The sequence below is a fragment of the Diplotaxodon limnothrissa genome, linkage group LG6 (genome assembly GCF_057381915.1).
Source record: "Diplotaxodon limnothrissa isolate DT_005_m linkage group LG6, D_limnothrissa_male_GT1.1, whole genome shotgun sequence".
Classification (NCBI taxonomy): domain Eukaryota; kingdom Metazoa; phylum Chordata; class Actinopteri; order Cichliformes; family Cichlidae; genus Diplotaxodon; species Diplotaxodon limnothrissa.
Window position 1 is genome coordinate 33,655,618 of NC_140601.1, and position 19,900 is coordinate 33,675,517.

The following is a 19,900-nucleotide window of genomic DNA, read 5'->3' on the forward strand; positions in this document are numbered from 1 at the left end:
ATATGTACATATGTGCTTAAACTGTGGGTCTCAATTGTATGCAGATCCTGTTTGATTCATCCTTAACACGAGGTGCTCACCAAAGTACCGCTGTTGTTCAACATTGTCACTGTCTTACAAAGTCAAAGTCAAAGTCAAAGTCAACTTTATTTGTCAATTCTGCCACATGTACAGGACATACGGAGAATAGAAATTTCGTTACTCTCAAACCCTAGATGAAATAGCAAATGAACATTTAAATAAGAGAGTGATTAAAAAATGCAAATAAAATAATTAAAAAGTAAAAATTTAAATAAATAAATACAATACAAATTAACAAGAAAGCTATGCAATATACAATATACAATATTCAGGTAAGGGTAAATGACATTGAGTGTAAACCAGGCAGAGTAGTGCAAATAGGCAAATAGTGCAAATGGAGATTTAGTAATGTACGGTATGAGATAGTGTAACAACAAAGTCTTATGAGGTAATGGCAGTCCAATGCTCCACAAAGTGACTGGTAACTGGTGCAGGCCAGTGAGTGAGTCAGAGAGTGTGTGTGTGTGTGTGTGTGTGTGTGTGTGTGTGTGTGTGTGTGTGTGTGTGTGTGTGTGTGTGTGTGTGTATGTGACAGAGTTCAGTGAGACCATAGAGGAGAAGAGGCAGAATCGGGAGGGAGTTAAGCTTCCTGACAGCCTGATGGATGAAGCTGTCCTTCAGTCTGCTGGTCCTGGCCTGGAGACTCCGCAGTCTCCTCCCTGACGGCAGCAGCTTGAAGAAGCTTTGCATTGGGTGCGTGGGATCAGCCGCTATGCAAAGGGCTTTTTTAGTGAGACGGGTGCTGTAAATGTCCTGGAGGGAGGGGAGAGAGACACCAATGATCCTCTCTGCAGCTCTCACTATGCGTTGGAGGGTTCTATGACAGGACGCATTGCAGGCTCCAAACCACACAGTGATGCAGCTCGACAGGATGCTCTCGATGGTGCCTCTGTAGAAAGTGTACATGATGGGGGCTGGTGCTCCTGCTCTTCTTAGTTTGCGGAGAAAAAGGAGACGCTGCTGTGATTTCTTGGCCAGTGCTGTGGTGTTGTACGTCCAGGAGAGATCCTCTGTGATGTGCACACCCAAGAACTTGGTGCTGCTCACTCTCTCCACAGACGCTCCGTCAATGGTCAGAGGAGCATGTTGGGTGTGCATTCTCCTGAAGTCCACAACAATCTCCTTCGTCTTCTCCACATTCAGAGAGAGATTGTTGTCAGCACACCACGTGGCCAGGCGTCTCACCTCACTTCTGTAGTCGGTCTCATCCCTGTTGCTAATGAGACCCACCACCGTTGTGTCGTCCGCAAACTTGATGAAGAGCAAAGAAAGTATTCAGCTCGTTCAGCAGGGGGATAGTGCTATCACAGGTCTGTGGTGGGGGCTTGTAATCTGTGATGGTCTGAATGCCCCGCCACAGGCTCCGTGAGTCTCTGCTGTCTTTGAAGTGATGAGATATTTTCCTGGAGTACTGTCTCTTAGCCTCTCTGATGCCACGGGAAAGGTTGGCCCTAGCTGTCCTCAGGCTCGCCTCGTCTCCATCTCTGAAGGCAACATCCGATCCCTACTTCATTAATATCATGAAAAACATCCTGTGAATATTTATAGATTAAATTACAGATAAAAGCAAATGGGCTGTGTCAGTCAGAGGGAACATGTTTTGCAGGTGGGTTTTACTGCTTCTCCTTAAAGTATAATGTACTGATAAGACTTCTGTATTTTAACTAAAATAGTGAATGAATACTTTTTTTTCAACCAAGCAAGTGTGAATATTTTTTTCACTGATGGACATCATGTCACGGTCCATGGTCCGCCTTTTTTATTTTGGGCTTCCTCATGGTTTTTACACTGTAGTGTGTTTTTCTCACTGTGTCTAGCTCCCTAGCCCTTTTGTATTTTCTGAGTCCAGTTTTAGGTTTTGTAATGTGGCTTCCCTGTGTTCTGTATTTCCTGTTTTACTTTGATAGTCCCTGTTCTGTGTGTAGTGTGTCTGGTTTTGCTCTCCCTTGTCTTGTCAGCCCTGATTTGACCCAGCTGTGTTTCCCTCCTGTCTCTTATCCCCTGATTGCTCCCTCTGTGTATTTTAGGACGGTGTTTCTCTGTGTCAGTGTTGCATCGTTAATGTCTGCTCACCCTCATTCCCCTCTCTGTTTTCCGTCTGCCAATTTAGTTTAGTCACTTTACCAGTTTTGCTAGTTTTCAAAATTTGTTGAAGAAAACCGTCCATTGAGCAGTTTAAGAGTTTTCACTAAACCCATTTTCTGAAACTGGTCTCTGGGGAGGCATTTAAGCCGTACAACCATTTATGACTTTTAGTAAACTGAAAGTGAAATAAAAAAAAAGGAAAAAGCAAAACTCTTTCAGTATTGCTGCTTAGTGTGTCACACTGAGCCCTCTGCTGGCACTGTTTCAGTGTAACACTGAATACAGTAATTATGCTGCAGTATTCGAAATAAGCATCACTCATTCATATTGAATGCGTAAAAAATATAAATGACTGTAGTGGTAAGTATTTCAGGGTATCCAGATATTAAAATTGAAATAAAATTATATCACAGTGTCTTTGCATAAATTCTGGATGGTTCAACATGCTGTTTAAAGGCTACAGGAACAGTTTCCTAAGAACAAACCTACTGTGGTCTGTCTTTGTGATTGTTATTTTGATAGACAGGGTCATGCAATCACTCATGAAATGATCTCATCCAATTTTTTTTCTTCTTTTTTAAAGTTTTTTTTTTTAACATATGCAATATTTGATATCTAACTCCTCACAGCATCCTCCATAATAATCAGCTAGCTCACGCCCTTCACAATGAATCCAACTCCTATTCTTCAGCTCCACACTCTGAGAGAAAAGCTCTCACTCCTTGCAGTTGCACAACTCCATGTTTTTCTTTAGCTGCTGAGTATCTTGTTCTTGTGTCTGAGTCATAATTTTCTGAGGCTGAGTCAATGCTGGTTCCTCAGACACAGGGTGGTTAAACACAGAAGTTCATGTAATGTTTTGACAGCAAAGCCTAGCAATACTTCTTTCACCACTAGATGGCATATATCAACAATTTTATAAATTTTTAAATTCTTTTATGAGAAGGGCCACCCAAGAATGCTCCATCCCTGCTGTTCTGACAGTCTGTCTTTGCATTTGGCTTTAACGTTTGCATGACATAAAATACCTCTAATGTGAGTGGGCGTTAAGGTGTCTGGGAAGGGATCTCAAAACTGGATGGCAGACAGTTGGTGTCGTAAACCACCGCCTCTGTTCAAAGATGGTCGCTCACAGTGGACATAAATTGCTTCTTTTACTCCTCTTTCAAACCATCTGTCTTCTCTGTCCAAAATGTGAACACTGGCATCCTCAAAAGAGTGACCTTTGTCCTTTAGATGCAGATGGACCTTGTCTTGTCCCGTGGAGGTGGCTCTTCTATGTTGTGCCATATGTTTATGAAGTGGCTGTTTGGTCTCTTCAATGTAGAGGTCTGGGCATTCCTCGCTATATTATACAGCATACACCACATTATTAAGTTTGTGTTTAGGAGTTTTGTCTTTGGGCTGAACCAGTTTCTGTCTGAGTGTGTTGCTGGGTCTGAAGTAAACTGGGATGTCGTGCTTGGAGAAGACTCTCGTGAGTTTTTCTGATACACAGGCCACATAGGGGATGACAATGTTGTTGTGTTTGTCTTTCTTATCCTCCCTAGATGGTGTCTGATCTTCTTTCCCGTGCATCTTTGCTGACTTGATGAAAGCCAATTAGCATAACTGCATGTTTTGAGAGCTTCTTTTACATGTGTGTGTTCTTTCTCTTTCTCTTCAGGCTTTCCAAGCTCCTTAGACTGTTGTTTATAATACAACAACAGTATACAGGGAGTGCAGAATTATTAGGCAAGTTGTATTTTTGAGGAATAAATTTATTATTGAACAACAACCATGTTCTCAATGAACCCAAAAAAACTCATTAATATCAAAGCTGAATGTTTTTGGAAGTAGTTTTTAGTTTGTTTTTAGTTTTAGCTATTTTAGGGGGATATCTGTGTGTGCAGGTGACTATTACTGTGGATAATTATTAGGCAACTTAACAAAAATCAAATATATACCCATTTCAATTATTTATTTTTACCAGTGACACCAATATAACATCTCCACATTCACAAATATACATTTCTGACATTCAAAAACAAAACAAAAACAAATCAGCGACCAATATAGCCACCTTTCTTTGCAAGGACACTCAAAAGCCTGCCATCCATGGATTCTGTCAGTGTTTTGATCTGTTCACCATCAACATTGCGTGCAGCAGCAACCACAGCCTCCCAGACACTGTTCAGAGAGGTGTACTGTTTTCCCTCCTTGTAAATCTCACATTTGATGATGGACCACAGGTTCTCAATGGAGTTCAGATCAGGTGAACAAGGTGGCCATGTCATTAGTTTTTCTTCTTTTATACCCTTTCTTGCCAGCCACGCTGTGGAGTACTTGGACGCGTGTGATGGAGCATTGTCCTGCATGAAAATCATGTTTTTCTTGAAGGATGCAGACTTCTTCCTGTACCACTGCTTGAAGAAGGTGTCTTCCAGAAACTGGCAGTAGGACTGGGAGTTGAGCTTGACTCCATCCTCAACCCGAAAAGGCCCCACAAGCTCATCCTTGATGATACCAGCCCAAACCAGTACTCCACCTCCACCTTTCTGGCGTCTGAGTCGGACTGGAGCTCTCTGCCCTTTACCAATCCAGCCACGGGCCCATCCATCTGGCCCATCAAGACTCACTCTCATTTCATCAGTCCATAAAACCTTAGAAAAATCAGTCTTGAGATATTTCTTGGCCCAGTCTTGACGTTTCAGCTTGTGTGTCTTGTTCAGTGGTGGTCGTCTTTCAGCCTTTCTTACCTTGGCCATGTCTCTGAGTATTGCACACCTTGTGCTTTTGGGCACTCCAGTGATGTTGCAGCTCTGAAATATGGCCAAACTGGTGGCAAGTGGCATCTTGGCAGCTGCACGCTTGACTTTTCTCAGTTCATGGGCAGTTATTTTGCGCCTTGGTTTTTCCACACGCTTCTTGCGACCCTGTTGACTATTTTGAATGAAACGCTTGATTGTTCGATGATCACGCTTCAGAAGCTTTGCAATTTTGAGACTGCTGCATCCCTCTGCAAGATATCTCACTATTTTTGACTTTTCTGAGCCTGTCAAGTCCTTCTTTTGACCCATTTTGCCAAAGGAAAGGACGTTGTCTAATAATTATGCACACCTGATATAGGGTGTTGATGTCATTAGACCAAACCCCTTCTCATTACAGAGATGCACATCACCTAATATGCTTAATTGGTAGTAGGCTTTCGAGCCTATACAGCTTGGAGTAAGACAACATGCATGAAGAGGATGATGTGGACAAAATACTCATTTGCCTAATAATTCTGCACTCCCTGTAATCTTACATGTCAGTAGACAGAGCTGGCTGTCATCCCAGAAGTTAAAGTCTAAGTGTCGAAGCAAACTCTCGCACTGTCATGTTTTGGCAAAAAGCAGACCCAAAGAGCAGATTCAAATAATGTCTGGCAGGTTTAAAGTGTTTCTGTTTGACTTGTTTGTGGTTTGAAAGCAGTTTGTGGTAGAATTCACCATCATTACAAACTGGCATATGGGAACTCTGTTAGAGAGGAGACAAAGGATTAATTGGAGTTCATGACGAAGACAGTGATTAATAGTCTTACTTTTGTTAGGAGTGAGAGGAGCCTCGGAGGTAGTTATTGCACATGTAAGTCCTTCCTATGAGAGATTACAGAAAGCTGGTGTTAGAGCTGGTAAGTAGAACTGAAGGTTTCCACAGGCAACAGGTTTCCAGATATTCAAGGGTTCTGTGATGGTGTGGAGCAGGTAACTAGGAGAAGTAAGACAAGACTGGGTTAGAACAAGCAGGTACTTGCAAGTAACAGGTAACAGAGATGGCCTAATAGTCACCACATACTAACAACAATCTAGAAGAGAACTGTTGCAACTTCCAGCTTGATATACTCCACGACTAGGCAAGTGTAGGAAGGATTGTTTCATTTGAGAAACTCCACCCAGGAGCGGAGCAGCAGAGAGAAGCCAGCTCAGAAACTCCACCTGAGTTTTAAAGGCAAGGAGAAGTTAACATAAGAACATATTTCCAGCCAGCTGCCCTACAACACTCTCAAATCAAATGGAAAAAATGGCACTGCAGCACATCCGCGGACTTTGGAGTGTCCTCAACCATACATATTGTATGTATGTGTGTGCGTCTCTTGTTTACTTAAGAGCTGTGAGAACTAGTATGTTTGTGCACTATGAAATTATTTTAATATTTGTCAATCATTTGACAATAAAACAAAAAGAAGCAAAATGTTGCATATGTACTGTATGTGCAATACAAATGATCTAAATGTAAGAGTTTAAAAATGTTGTCTAAATGCAGAAGTTAAAGGCTTCAACACTGCCATGACATGCAGGAACTCAAACTGATGTGGTCATACTTTTAGTACATTTCCGTTTAGGTTTCTATTTTTACGGAGCAAAGCAGAGATGTGGAGCTTTCAAAACCTGCTGTTCACCATCTGTGGTAAGTTGTTTAGATGAGTAAATACATAAACAGACCAAAGGTAGATTTAGATTAAATATAAAGATCTGTTTTTGCAGTAACGGGCAGAATACCACACCTTGTCCATCGTGTATACAGCACTAACATTGCTACTGTGAATGCTAACATAACAAATTAAACAGTGAAATATGTGTAATACTTTCTTTGCAGTTGCTCTGAGGTGTTTGATCAATGCAGTAGGGGTGATCCATGTGACTGGATACCTGGAGAGTGAGGTTAATGTCTCCTGCTCCTATGGCCAGGGTTACGAGTCTTATGAGAAGTATCTGTGTAAGAACGACTGTGGCAACAGTGATGTTCTTATTACAACTTCAAAACCAGTGAAAAACAAATACAGGATCCATGAAGACAAAACAGCACGAATCTTCACAACGACCATCTCTGATCTTCATTCTGTGGATGCTGGGAAATACTGGTGTGGAGTGACCATAACTGGAAAAGATATCTACACTGAAGTCAAGCTTAAATTAGTAAAAGGTAAATAAAGTCTTCTCCAAACAGCAACACACACAGTCACACACACACAAACATACACTTTATAATTGGTTCAGCTGTATTCGTTTTTTTCTTAAGATCTCAATCAGCAAGCTAAATATAAATGATCATATCTGTTCTGTGGCTTTAACACATTTACTGATGCCGTCTGCATTTTCAACAGACAGCTGCTGTGACACTGTGACCAAAGTTCAAAGTTATGAAGGACACTCTAAGTCTGTCAGTTGTCCGTATGAGTCACAGCATCAGAACAGTCTAAAGTACATCTGCAGAGGAAACCGGCCCTCCACATGTCTGCAGCAGGCACTGATCACCTCTGACACCAAACAAAATGGGCGATTCAGACTTGATGATGACAAAATGTCAGGAACATTTACAGTGAACATTAGCAGTTTAACCAAAAATGATTCAGGGTCATACCTCTGTGGTGTCCAAAGAAACTCGGACCTGGATGTTTTCTCTGCTGTTGAGCTGGAAGTCAAAGGTGAGAGGTCATTATAATAGTTCATTACACCAATCAAAAGAAAACCGCTTCTTCTAAAAAATGTCTTTAAGAAAGTTTAATATTTTTTGAAACGCAAATAGTTTTTCTTTCCATCTGACAGAGTGGTGCTGTGTCAAGTCAACTAAAATAAATGGTACTGTAGGACATCCACTAACTTTGCAGTGTCCTTATCCTCCACAACATCGGGATAACAGGAAGTTCCTCTGTAAGGGAGACCACCGCAACAGCTGCAAAGACATAACCAGTCAAAGCAGGGTTAAACTTGAAGGTAATGGTTCTTCCAGCTCTTTCTCTGTGGTGATCACAAAGTTGGAAGAAGCAGATGCTGGGACATACTGGTGTGGGTCAGACTCAGAGAGGAGGCCTGGAAACTACACCAAGATTCAGCTGTCAGTTGGTGAGATGAATGTGTCTTGTGTACATGAAATACATGAATAAAATGTTTAGAGATGTAAGTTACACCCTTTTCTCAGCCTATCGCATCAATGTTTCATGTCATCGTGTCATCTGCAGTGTGATGACTGAGTACACAGGCGTAAAAATAGGACTGTTGAAAACCACATTTACCACTGCATACTTACATTTTTGGTGGCTTCAATATAGACACAGTCTCCTCCAGCCTCGCAGAGCTAATAGATGTTAAAGGAAATAATCATACGATGAACTAATTATTATTATTATTCTAACAAAATATTATTTTTTCTCATGAAATATTACTATTTGCATATGTGCATATGTACATATATATATATATATATATATATATATATATATATATATATATATATATATATATATGAGAAAGACAGGCACTGCAACAGCTGACATGACCAGTCAAAGCAGATTCACACTACAGGATAATGTTTCTTCCTGCTCTTTCTCTGTGATGTTCACAAATAGTCACTAATGAACACATTTAGATGAAAATAAAAATAAATAGTTGTAAGTTATGTCCTTTTTTCAGTCCACATAGACTGTGGATGGTGGTTTAGTTATTTGTGGTGAAGCAGTACAGAAAACTGCATACCCAATTATTCACACAAAGCACTGAAGAAAGCAGAACTAAAGGGTTGTGCAGTGTTGCTGACTTATAGGTCTTACAACCTCTCAGAAGTCATATTTAGCCATAATACTGAAATACCATTTGAAGTTTTTGATCTTTATTTGTAAATTATCTAATCCTATCTGCTGAAACAAGACTTCTGTACAGCCACTTTAGTGCAATTTCTGATTGTGTACTTTGTGCTGTGAGCTAAATGCTAATGCTGAATATTAAAAGAAATTTTTAGAGTGCATACAATGCAGAAGAAAAAGAAAAAATAAATATTTCTAATCTGTGTATATAATTAGCTATTTTTTAAATGAAAGTGAAACTTTTAAAAAATTTGTCTCATAAGACAAATATTAGATTTACATATGAACAAGTAAACATGTTAAAATGAGAAAAATCTAAATAGAACCACTTTTTATATGTAAAACAGATTACGAGACATACACTGTAATTTTGATAAGACTTCAATTTAAATTTAAAATTTAAATCATTGTCAGTGTCACCATATGTTTCTTGAATAAGCCATAGATGGTGAATATTCCACATGACTCATGGCATTCAGTGGACACTGACACTGAGGGGCACCTCAATGACAACTACATACACATTTAATTTTGTGTAATATACTAGGATATTTCTAATTAGTGCTATTTAGAATAGAATAGACTAGAATAGCCCTTGTCATTGTACATGTGTAGCGATCTTTTTGCATTTATTAGAGCTATTTTGTTATATTTTGTAACTTTGTATTATTTTGTTTAATATAGTTACAGTTAAAGTTCTTACTGTCTTGAAACAATTGTGACCACATAATTTCCTCTAAGATTAATACAATATTGTGATTCTGCTTCTTGTATTAAAATAAAGTCGCTAATGGCAGTAAGAGTATTGTTCTCCAACAGTCTTTCTCCAGCACACCAGCACTGTACCTTCCACAGTCGAAATGCCTGGAAAAACTTCAACACAAATTACCGGTAAACCTGTTAAAGATGTCTTTCAGTATGAACTGCTGTTGATTAATATGTACCTACTCCAAAAGTAATGTTTAATTTTTGGAATGGAGTGAATGTAAGTCATTCAAAATGATCCTGAGAGTCAAAAACAGCTGTAGGTGAGCACACCAGAAATAAAATAATTATGATAACATGTAAAAATATTGATAAAAAGAAAATATGAGCCCACAGTTCTGCATTTATGTAGTTGAAAGTGTAATGTTTCTGTTTTGTTTCCTGCTTTTCAGATGCAGGACACTATGTGGGTTACACTGTTCGTCCCCTGCTGCTGCTACTGATATGCGTCTTTGCAGTTATAGTTTATAAGTGCAAACATCAGAAAGCAAAAGGTACATTTTGGATTCACTGGCATTCAAAAATGTACTCAAATGTGCATCTGTAAAGAGCATAACCATGTTTTACGCTTTGTGTTTTCAGAAGATGAAACTGTCATGAACAGAAATGCACAGAACGAAGATGCTTTAGAGGAAGTGATGCGTGTGGCAGAAAATAAAGTAAGAAAACTAAAGTTCAAAGACTTAATAGTGTGCTGTAGCTATAACAAGCCTTATTATACCAAACTGGGCAACACAACTAACTGTACATATTATTTATTAATACAATTTGCACTTTTCTCTTACATTTTACTGTTTTTAATTTTTACTTTCTTAATTTTTATCACTGTTATTCCAAGCAACGTCCATAACATCATCATGTGTTGTTCATTGTTTGAATAGATTTATGAAAGTCAAGACGTTGTGATATACTCAAATAAGGAGACGTCCGAACTGCAGAGTGCCGGTAATGACTGTGAAGATTTAGGTGAAGATGAACCAGACTTAGAGAATGTCACAACTGAAGAAATCTACTGTAATGGAAATTTCCATAATGCCAATTGAAGATAAACATTGTGTGCATTTGAGGTCAGTCTTTGGCTCTCACCTGTATGGAGATCATCCTGTTTAATTTGTCTTTAACATTAACAGTTACACAAACTGTGGGAAACCTCAAATGCAAATGACTAACATCAATGTAACGTAAATTAATCTGCAAATTAAAATAAAATTTTAGTCATTCTTGTCTGTTTTTGCCCCATTTAAACATAAACAGTCACAAGTCAAGTTATTTTTATGATACGTTTATATTTGTTGCAATTAAACATTTCTGACAAAGGCAGTTAATTGATATGATTTTACAGATAAAAGGAAATACAGTGTTTATTCTAATTCCATACATTGGATAGAACCATCCGATGTATGTAACAGTGTAGCAGTTGTCACCCATGACGTACTTACATTGATATAAATAAATAAGCATATCTATGAAAATATTTCAACAGTGGAACTTTAGTGTAATCACAGTACTGTCATGCAAATCTTGGATTTATAATTAGTTTTAGTCTTTTTCTATATTATTGGTTTAAATTTTTGCACTTTTATAGAGTAATGCTGTGCGCCTGTGCCTTTAACTTTGTTGTTAACTCTGTACTATTTATATTCTTTATCCTGCGGCTGTAATATAATAATTTTCCTTGTTAAATCAATCAAGGGTATTAACGTTAAAAGCCCTGCTTATGCGAAGGCTGTGCAAACTTCTTTCACCACTAGGTGGCATATGTCAGCTACTTTTTGGGGAAAATGTATCTGAATATCAGGAACAGGACCACACCTCCACACATGCTCCATCCGAGTCTCTGTCTATAAATGACCCCTTCCCAGCACTACAAGCTGTTTATTCTTTTTTAATTCATTCAGTTATCATTAGTACATGGGAATCTGCCCGGCCTGAGTCACCACTGCAGCCTCAACTCTGCTCAAGCCATCTGCTACTAAAAATGAGGGTCTGGTCCCTGCTAGTGAAACAAATGTTAAAATGCCTTTGAAGGAAGGGCCAGAGGTGGCATAAATACAGACATTCTGCACTTAAGTAGAAATACAGGTACTAGTCTTTAGAATACTCCAGTAAAGGTTGAAGCACTGATTCAACTTCTTTACTCGAGTATAAGTGAAAAGTACAGGCTCCGAAATGTACTCAAAGTAAAAAAAGTAAAATGTTCTTTAGAGGATGTTTCTACCAACTATGTTTGTACAAACCTTGATGAACTTTGTGCTATATTAAAATAATAAAGACAGTAAAATGTTATTACATGAATAAAATTCAAAGTTTTAAGGGAATTTGGGGTAAAGGAAGTGAAACTGTAAATGTTCCATTGGTGACCCTTCCAGTAAATCTGCCCAGCATTAAGGCAATGAACCTTTAACTAAGGCTGACAAACAAGAAATGGTGAAAGAGAAAACTGAGAAACAACAATAACAACAGTGAGAAGGAGCCACCCTACTTGTGACCAGCCAAAAATTGCACAGTCAGAACAATGGTTCCTCCATTCACTTCTTTAATTTTTTAGCAAAGATGTTTACCAGACTTAAGTTATTGACTTTGTTCTAACACCTGTTTTTGAGGCCGCAAAGCTACATTCTGTAGAGTCAAGGTGGAAAACTGAGGAGCAGGGAAAGAGAAAACCGGCAAAGCAGCGTGCCACTGGCAGTCTGTCCAGGTTCTGCCACAAGCCATTAAAACAAATGCCCCATGTTCATACAGGGTTAAGTGGTGTAACAGGGAACTCTAGTTCTTGTCCGGTCAAAGTTTTTTCCCTGCGTCAGGAGGATGGGATGGCTCGTCAGATGATTTGACTTTTCATAAAACTGAGAAGAAGAGTTTGGTAGCTGAAAAGTGATGCGTCTTTTGAATGTCACAATTGTTGGTATTTTTATTATCATGATCAATATTGTAGTTTTATTTATTGATTAGTGTTATGTATTCAGTTTGGTACATTTTGAAAGTGTTAAGGTTTATATGGCAGCATGGACAAAGCAACTCTCGGGGCCAGCTAGGACACAAGTGGCACGGGACCTGCTAGCACGGTCTCTCGCGGCTGGGACACGTAGTGGTGTTGCGTCCTCACGCCCAGGTGCTGACGCGGCACTGGAGGTGGTGGTGAACCCATGCAGGGATGTTAACTGGTGATAGTCACAGTTTAACATGGGCAGCTTCCTCAAGCTTCCTAGAACAAAACATTCTCACATTATTTTGTGCAAAATAAGCAAACTTGTCATTGTAGAGCACGTGGAGCTGATTAGTGATCAAGAGAAATGCAGAAAAAGGAGTTTCACATTTGCAGTTTATGCAGATACATAGGTGTCAATAACATCTGATAGCAATGCGAAATATGCTGATACAAAAAATTGTTAATAAAGTTTATTTTTAAAGAAGGCCTGTACCACAATGCAGGATTATGGCTCATACAGGTAACTTTGGTGTTACATGGGTTTTGTATTGCCATGGTAACTAATGCTCAAAGCCTTTTAAGCAAATCCTGTATAGTATACAAATCTGGGCCAATTTTAATGCAATGAAAAATTTTTGAATATTGATCAATCATTGTCCTGCTTTCTCATATTAGATTGTAGTGCCTCTATGTGACAGGATAACAAAACCCTGCGTTAAATTTAACAACTGAATTAAAAATACATTTTCAGATTAAACCTCAGACATGATGCGTACACTCAGTTAATCAGAGAAAAGCCTTTTCTTCCTTACCGGCTTAACAATTTTCACATAAAAAAAGAGTAAAGAGTATAAAAGAACGTGACCTAAATGCAGAAGTTAAAGGTTTTGGCATTGCCATGACATTCAGGAAATCAAACTGTGGGTGTGACATTTTCAGAATATTTCTTGTCAGGTTTCTATTTCTACAAAGCAAAGCAAAGATGGGGATCCTTCAAAACCTGCTATTCACCATCTGCAGTAAGTCATTTAAATGAGTAGATAGTAAACAGATGAAGACCAAACGTAGATGTAGATTAATCTGTAAATACGTTTCGGTAGTGCAGAGCAGAACACAATGCCTTCTGTTGATCTCAGCCCTTTGTTTATGCAGCAGTAACAATGCTATTATAAATGTTGATGTGACAAAATAAACAATATTTTTTTATACTGTCTTTTCTTTACAGTCGCTCTGAGATGTGTGACCAGTGCAGTAGGGGTGATCCATGTGACTGGATATGTGGGGAGAGAGGTTAACGTTTCCTGCTCCTATGATGAGGGTTATGAGTCTTATGAGAAGTATCTGTGTAAGAACGACTGTGGTGACAGTGATGTTCTTGTTACAACATCGGAATCAAGGAAAAATAAATACAGGATCAATGATGACAAAACAGCACGAATCTTCACAACAACCATCTCTGATCTTCATTCTGAGGATGCTGGGAAATACTGGTGTGGGGTGACCAGAAATGGAAAAGATATCTACACTGAAGTCGAGCTGAAGTTAGCGCAAGGTGAATAAAATAATTCTTCTCAAAATGTAGTTATTTGAATTCAAGTCAAAATCATATATAAGAGACATTTGTGACTGTAAAGGGTAAAAGGTGACAACAGATAAAAACGTAACTGGCAAAAGATTATTTATTTTTTCTGTTGTAAATATGACCTGATAATACTGATGCGATAGATGGTTCAGTTTGGTTGATTTTTTCTTAACATCCCATACAGAAAATCTCGTTGCAGCAACCTAAATATAATCATCATATCTGTTCTGTGGCTGTAACACATTTTCTGATGCCGTCTGCATTTTCAACAGACAGCTGCTGTGACACTGTGACCAAAATTGAAAGTTATGAGGGATTCTCTGAGTCCATCGTTTGTCCATACGAGTCTCGGTACCAGAACAACCCGAAGTACATCTGCAGAGGAAATCGGCCCTCCACATGTCGTCAACAGGCACTGATCACCTCTGACAACAAACAAAATGGACGATTCAGACTTGACGATGACAAACTGTTAGGAACATTCACAGTAAACATTAGCAGTTTGACCAAAAATGATTCAGGATCATACCTCTGTGGTGTTAAAAGAAACTCTGAGCTGGATGTTTTCTCTGCTGTTGAGCTGAAGGTCAAAGGTGAGAGGTTATAATAATATTTAATTAAATCAGCTGAAAGGAAACACTTTCCTCTAAAAGAGTCTTTAATAGATTTGAATATTTTTCTCTTTCACTCTCCACAGAGTGGTGCTGTGTCAAGTCAATTAAAATAAAAGGTACTGTAGGACAGCCTCTATCTTTGCAGTGTCCTTATCCTCCACAACATCAGGACAAAGGGAAGTTCCTCTGCAAGGGAGAGCAGCTCAACAGCTGCAAAGACATAACCAATCAAAGCCGGTTCCAACTTGAAGGTAATGGTTCTTTCAGCTCTTTCTCTGTGGTGATCACAAAGTTGGAAGAAGCAGATGCTGGGACATACTGGTGTGGGTCAGACTCAGAGAGGAGGCCTGGAAACTACACCAAGATTCAGCTTTCAGTTGGTGAGATGAAAACATTTAAATGAAAATAAAATTAACAGAATTACATCTTTTTTTCAGTCCACATTAACTGTTTAAACATAGTCTGTGCATGCTGGTTCTATTGTTTGTGGTGTGAATTATTAGAAAACTGCCAACTAAACTGGAGGACTTTGATCAGATTTGGAGGCCACTCATTGAGTACCTGGAAACTATGAACAAATGAGAGCTAGTCTGTGGACTTCACCATTGGTTAAAATAAGCTGATAGCACTCTGGGATAAGGGAAGGGTGTGGGGAGGAAGGTTTTTTTCTTCTTTACTTTTTGTTTTGTTTTTTCTGTTTGTTCGTTCGTTCGTTCGTTCGTTCGTTTGTTTTGACCACCCTTTTTGTTACTTTCCACTGTCTTGGTTGTGTGTTTTGTTTTTGTTGTTCTGGTTTGTTTTGGGGTTTTTTGTTTGCTTGTTTGCTTTGCCCCTTTCTTGATGACAAAACTGTAAAAAGGAAGCAACGTCAGCCAATGGGGCGATTTGTAATTGTTATTCGTGCTTCACAATAAAAATATTTGAAGAGAATTTAAAAAAACAAACAAAACATGTGAAGCTGTCTTCTTGCTGGCTTCAGTAGAGACACAGCCTCCCAGAAGTCCTATTTAGCCATATTATTAAAATACCAATACCTAATGTGACAGTAACAAGCAATGTGACAACCAACCCCGGTCTACTGTAGATAAAAAAAAATAAACATGTAAAAATGATTAAAAATAAAAACAGGATCACTTTTATATGTATACATTATGAAACACGGGGGTAATTTGTGAAAAGTGTCAGAGTGAGCCAAAATAACTGCAGCTCTACGGTTCTGATGGGGATGGCTGTCAGGACACTGAAACTATTCACACAACTGAAATAAGATTGATGTATTAAAATAAAGTTGCTAAGAGTATTTTTCTCCAACAGTCTTTCTCCAGCACACCAGCACTCTACCTTCTGCAGTGGAAACGCTTGGAAAAATGTCAACACAAATTCCCAGTAATCCTATTAAAAGTACAGTATATACAATAAGTATCTTTCAGTGTGTACTTCTGACGATCAGTGTTGTGAGTTATGGTTATTTTTTGGAAAGTAGTGAATGTAAGTCATACCAAAATGATCCCGAGTGTCACAACTGCTGTGGGTGTGCGCACTAGTAAATCCCAAAAAGTATCCCCTGAGCTCACAGTTCTGTTGTGTGTCCCTGAAAGTGTGAATGTTTCAGGATGTTTATATTTTTATTCCGTTCTGTTTTATCTTTCTGCTTTTCAGATGCAAGACACTATGTGGTTTACACTGTTCCTCCCCTGCTGCTGCTACTGATGTGTGTTTTTGCATTTATAGTTCATAAGTGCAAACATCAGAAAGTAAAAGGTATATTTTGCATTCACATGCATGCAAAAATGTACTTAAATGTCCATGGAAAAAGAGGATAACCATGTTTTATGCTTTGTGTTTTCAGAAGATGAAGTTGTCATGAACAAAAATGCACAAAATGAAGACGCTTTAGAGGAAGTGACAGATGCAGCAAAAAATAACGTAAGAAAACTAAAGTCCAAAACCTTAAGAGTGTCCTCTATATATAACAAGCCTTATTATAAACAAATGGAATAATGCAACAAATTTATTTTATTGTTAGCTGCGATCAGTGCAGTACTGTGCAAAAGTCTTGAGCCACCCCGCAACTTCTGTGTATTTTGCTTCCCAACCAGTGTTGGTCAAGTTACTTGAAAAAAGTAATCAGTAACTAATTACTGGTTACTTCCCCAAAAACGTAATCCCGTTACTTTACTGATTACTTATTTTCAAAAGTAATTAATTAATTAATTACTTAGTTACTTTTTAAAAACACGACAACCTGAACAGGTGATAAATCTTTCAGCCCAATTCTACTTTTTCTGCATAATCCATCATACAAAATGTAATCAAATGGAAAAGTCTCTTTTTAAAACTTGTTTTATTAGTTTTAATCTTTTAACTTTATGCATCAAGCAAAAAATTTAATTATATGCAACATTCTCTGACTGGAAGAAATTAGTTTAACATTTAAACCTATTTTCTGCACATTCCAGCACATAAAATAAAATATTTTTTTGTGTTTACACTCACTCTTTCAAATAGATGCAAGTAAAACACAGCAGAAAATAAATAAAATAAATAAAGTCAAAGACTCAGCGGTCCTGTTGCTCTATTTTCCCCTGTAAAGCAGGAGTAGGGCAGGCGAAGTTTTGCCCTGGTGTAGGTGTACCGCAGCGGTCAGTGGAAGAATCCGCGAGTTTCTCTGTGAATTTCACATTACGTCGTTGCGCACTCGGTGCTTGCTTTGAAGTTTAGGGGTTTTTTTTTCGCTGTTAAAAGAAGTTTTCTTCCCACTCACAAGGACACTAATGTTTTTGTCACTTTTTATGGAATCAAACTCAAAGTAAGGTCAGTACTTCCACGCTTTAAACGCTGCACGCTCATACTCTGTTGTCACGAACGTCGCACTCGCTTACGTCACTGTCATGAGACATGGCAAAAAATCACGGTTTTAGTAACGCAGTAACGCAGCGTGCTTCCGGGAAAGTAACGGTAATCTAATTACCATTTTTGCAATAGTAATCCCTTACTGTACTCGTTACTTGAAAAAAGTAAATGGATTACAGTAACACGTTACTGCCCATCTCTGTTCCCAAGTATCCAGACTTTTGTCATTTTTTAAAGTTCTCCAGAATTTTTTTTGAACACTGGCTGCTTACTTCTTTTCAGTTCGGTTTTTGTGCCTGAGTATTTCAAGAAAAAGAATCTGTTTGTTGAGCCCCCTTGGCCCATTTGCTGCTTAAAAGGCCTCACAAAACATTTTTTTATGTTTAAGCCAAGAACTCACAATGAATTTCAATGTTCAACACAAACGTAGTATAAAATGATGAAGTAATAAAATTTCAAATCGTCATCATTACTATCACATCATAGTATTATGTAATGTATTTGTAACCATTATTGAATACAATGAATCAGAAGCAGGCAATAACTGTTAACATTTATCACGGATAGTGATTGGATTATAATAAACTTTGGTGCTCACCTTGAAATTGGAGGAACTGTATGAGCCAGAGGTGTTCAAAATGTTGGATTATCGTGTGTCAGTTAATGCACACACAGATACACCACACAGACTTTTATTATAATTCCGCTGAAGTCTTCATATTGAGTGTGCATAGATGTGGTTTTACTGTTGTATTCACTGCTGTAGATGACAAGACAATAATCTTAATTTGACAGTGGTGCTAACGTAGGAAAGATATTAACAACACATGATGATGTGTTGTTCATTGGTCTCTGAATAGATTCATGGAAATCAAGAAGTTGTGATGTGTAAGGAGGAGACGTCCAGACAACAGAGATGAACCAAACTATGAAAATAGAAGAAATCTACCTGAATAAAAATGTCCATGAAGCCAATAACAGATAAACAGAACATGCATTTGGGGTCAAACAGTGGATCTCACCTGTATAGAGATTATCCTGTTGAATTTTTCTTTAATGCCAAGAAATCTTAGAATAATCAGCTTTCTCACGGACTCTGTGTTACCATGTGAAATAACTGCTTTTTATGCATATATAGCTTCACTTCTTACTCCTTTGCTGTTGTCTCTATTCTCATGTTTATTGCTTAGTGTTAACAACATAATCTGCACTGATTTTCTCATTCTGTGAAAAGCCTCAAATGTCAAATGTAAACATGAGTGTCAAGTGAATAAATCAGCAAAGAAAAATGAAACTTGGTTGTTTTGCCCTATTTTACCATAAACTGCCACATTTTCAGGGTCTGTGATTTCCAGGTAATTGACTTGAAACAGAGCAAGTAAAAATTACTTCCTTGTGACTGTCAGCAAAACAAAAGAGATGGTTGTTGACTTCAGGATGGAAAAAAACAGCGACTAAAGCCACCACAGGTACTTGCACGGTTACCTGAACAGTAATACTGTGTAAAACAAGGGGATAAGCCCAACTCTGCTTTCTAATGAAACTCTACTTCTCCGTCTTACAGTTATATTATCAACCTATTACCCGGGGCAACTGTGCTCACTAGCCGACTGTACAGGTTGTCAAGACCTGAAAGAGAAGTAATGGAAAAGTACATTAGTGATTCCCTTGCTGCTGAAATCATCTTTGTCCATCTTTGATTAAACTTGTCTCTGCCCAGTAAAAGTTACCCTAGAACATGAAAGGTCAGGAGCCAACAGAGTGGTCAGAACAGGTTTTAGCTGGGAGACATGGAAAACATTCACAGTGTTTTCCATGTCTCCCAGCTAAAACCTGTCCTGACCACTCCGTTGGCTCCTGACCTTTTATTACATGTACTGTATAAGAGGCCCTGACCTGCCTTTTCCTTATGCTCAGATTTTGGCTGGAAAATTCCCTCACACAGAATGGTGAGCTGGCCTTGTGCGGAATGAGCCAGAGGATTGGAAATTTTTTGGAGTGTGTGGAAAGCCTTTGATGAGATTGTGCTCTTGCTACTGTTTTGACCCTTTTGGAGTTCTGTCTATTTCCCTGTAAATAGATGCATTGCCTTCGACTTGGAGTCCTGTGTTTGAATCTTGCTTGCACCTTGATCCCTTGACATTTGGATAATGTAACTTTTTCCACTTTCTCACGATAATATCCCCAATATGTGCCTGTAGTACATGAACTTTTTTTCTTTATTTTGGTGCTGTATCACAAAAATGTTTTATTTCCTTGTGGGATCAATAAAGGATGGGACCTATGCTTAGGCTGCTGCCCCCGCGACCCGGTCTCTGATAAAGCGGATGAAGATGGATGGGATGGATGGGATCAATAAAGTATCACAAGATATCACCACTTTAAAAGTA

The 19,900-nt window shown here is 38.5% G+C and overlaps 1 protein-coding gene across 1 annotated transcript; it reads left to right on the top strand.

The window, feature by feature from the left end:
* The first annotated feature begins 6,557 nt into the window (after positions 1-6,557).
* LOC146630970 (polymeric immunoglobulin receptor-like) lies at positions 6,558-18,430 on the top strand. Its single transcript, XM_085356634.1, has 17 exons — positions 6,558-6,594; positions 6,784-7,110; positions 7,292-7,612; positions 7,734-8,030; positions 9,587-9,613; positions 9,922-10,026; positions 10,115-10,191; positions 10,414-10,546; positions 12,537-12,696; positions 13,416-13,480; positions 13,687-14,013; positions 14,316-14,636; positions 14,741-15,037; positions 15,972-16,043; positions 16,317-16,418; positions 16,507-16,583; positions 18,371-18,430. Exons 1-17 carry the CDS (start codon positions 6,558-6,560, stop codon positions 18,428-18,430), a joined length of 2,805 nt encoding a protein of 934 aa, XP_085212760.1.
* Positions 18,431-19,900: the final 1,470 nt, after the last annotated feature.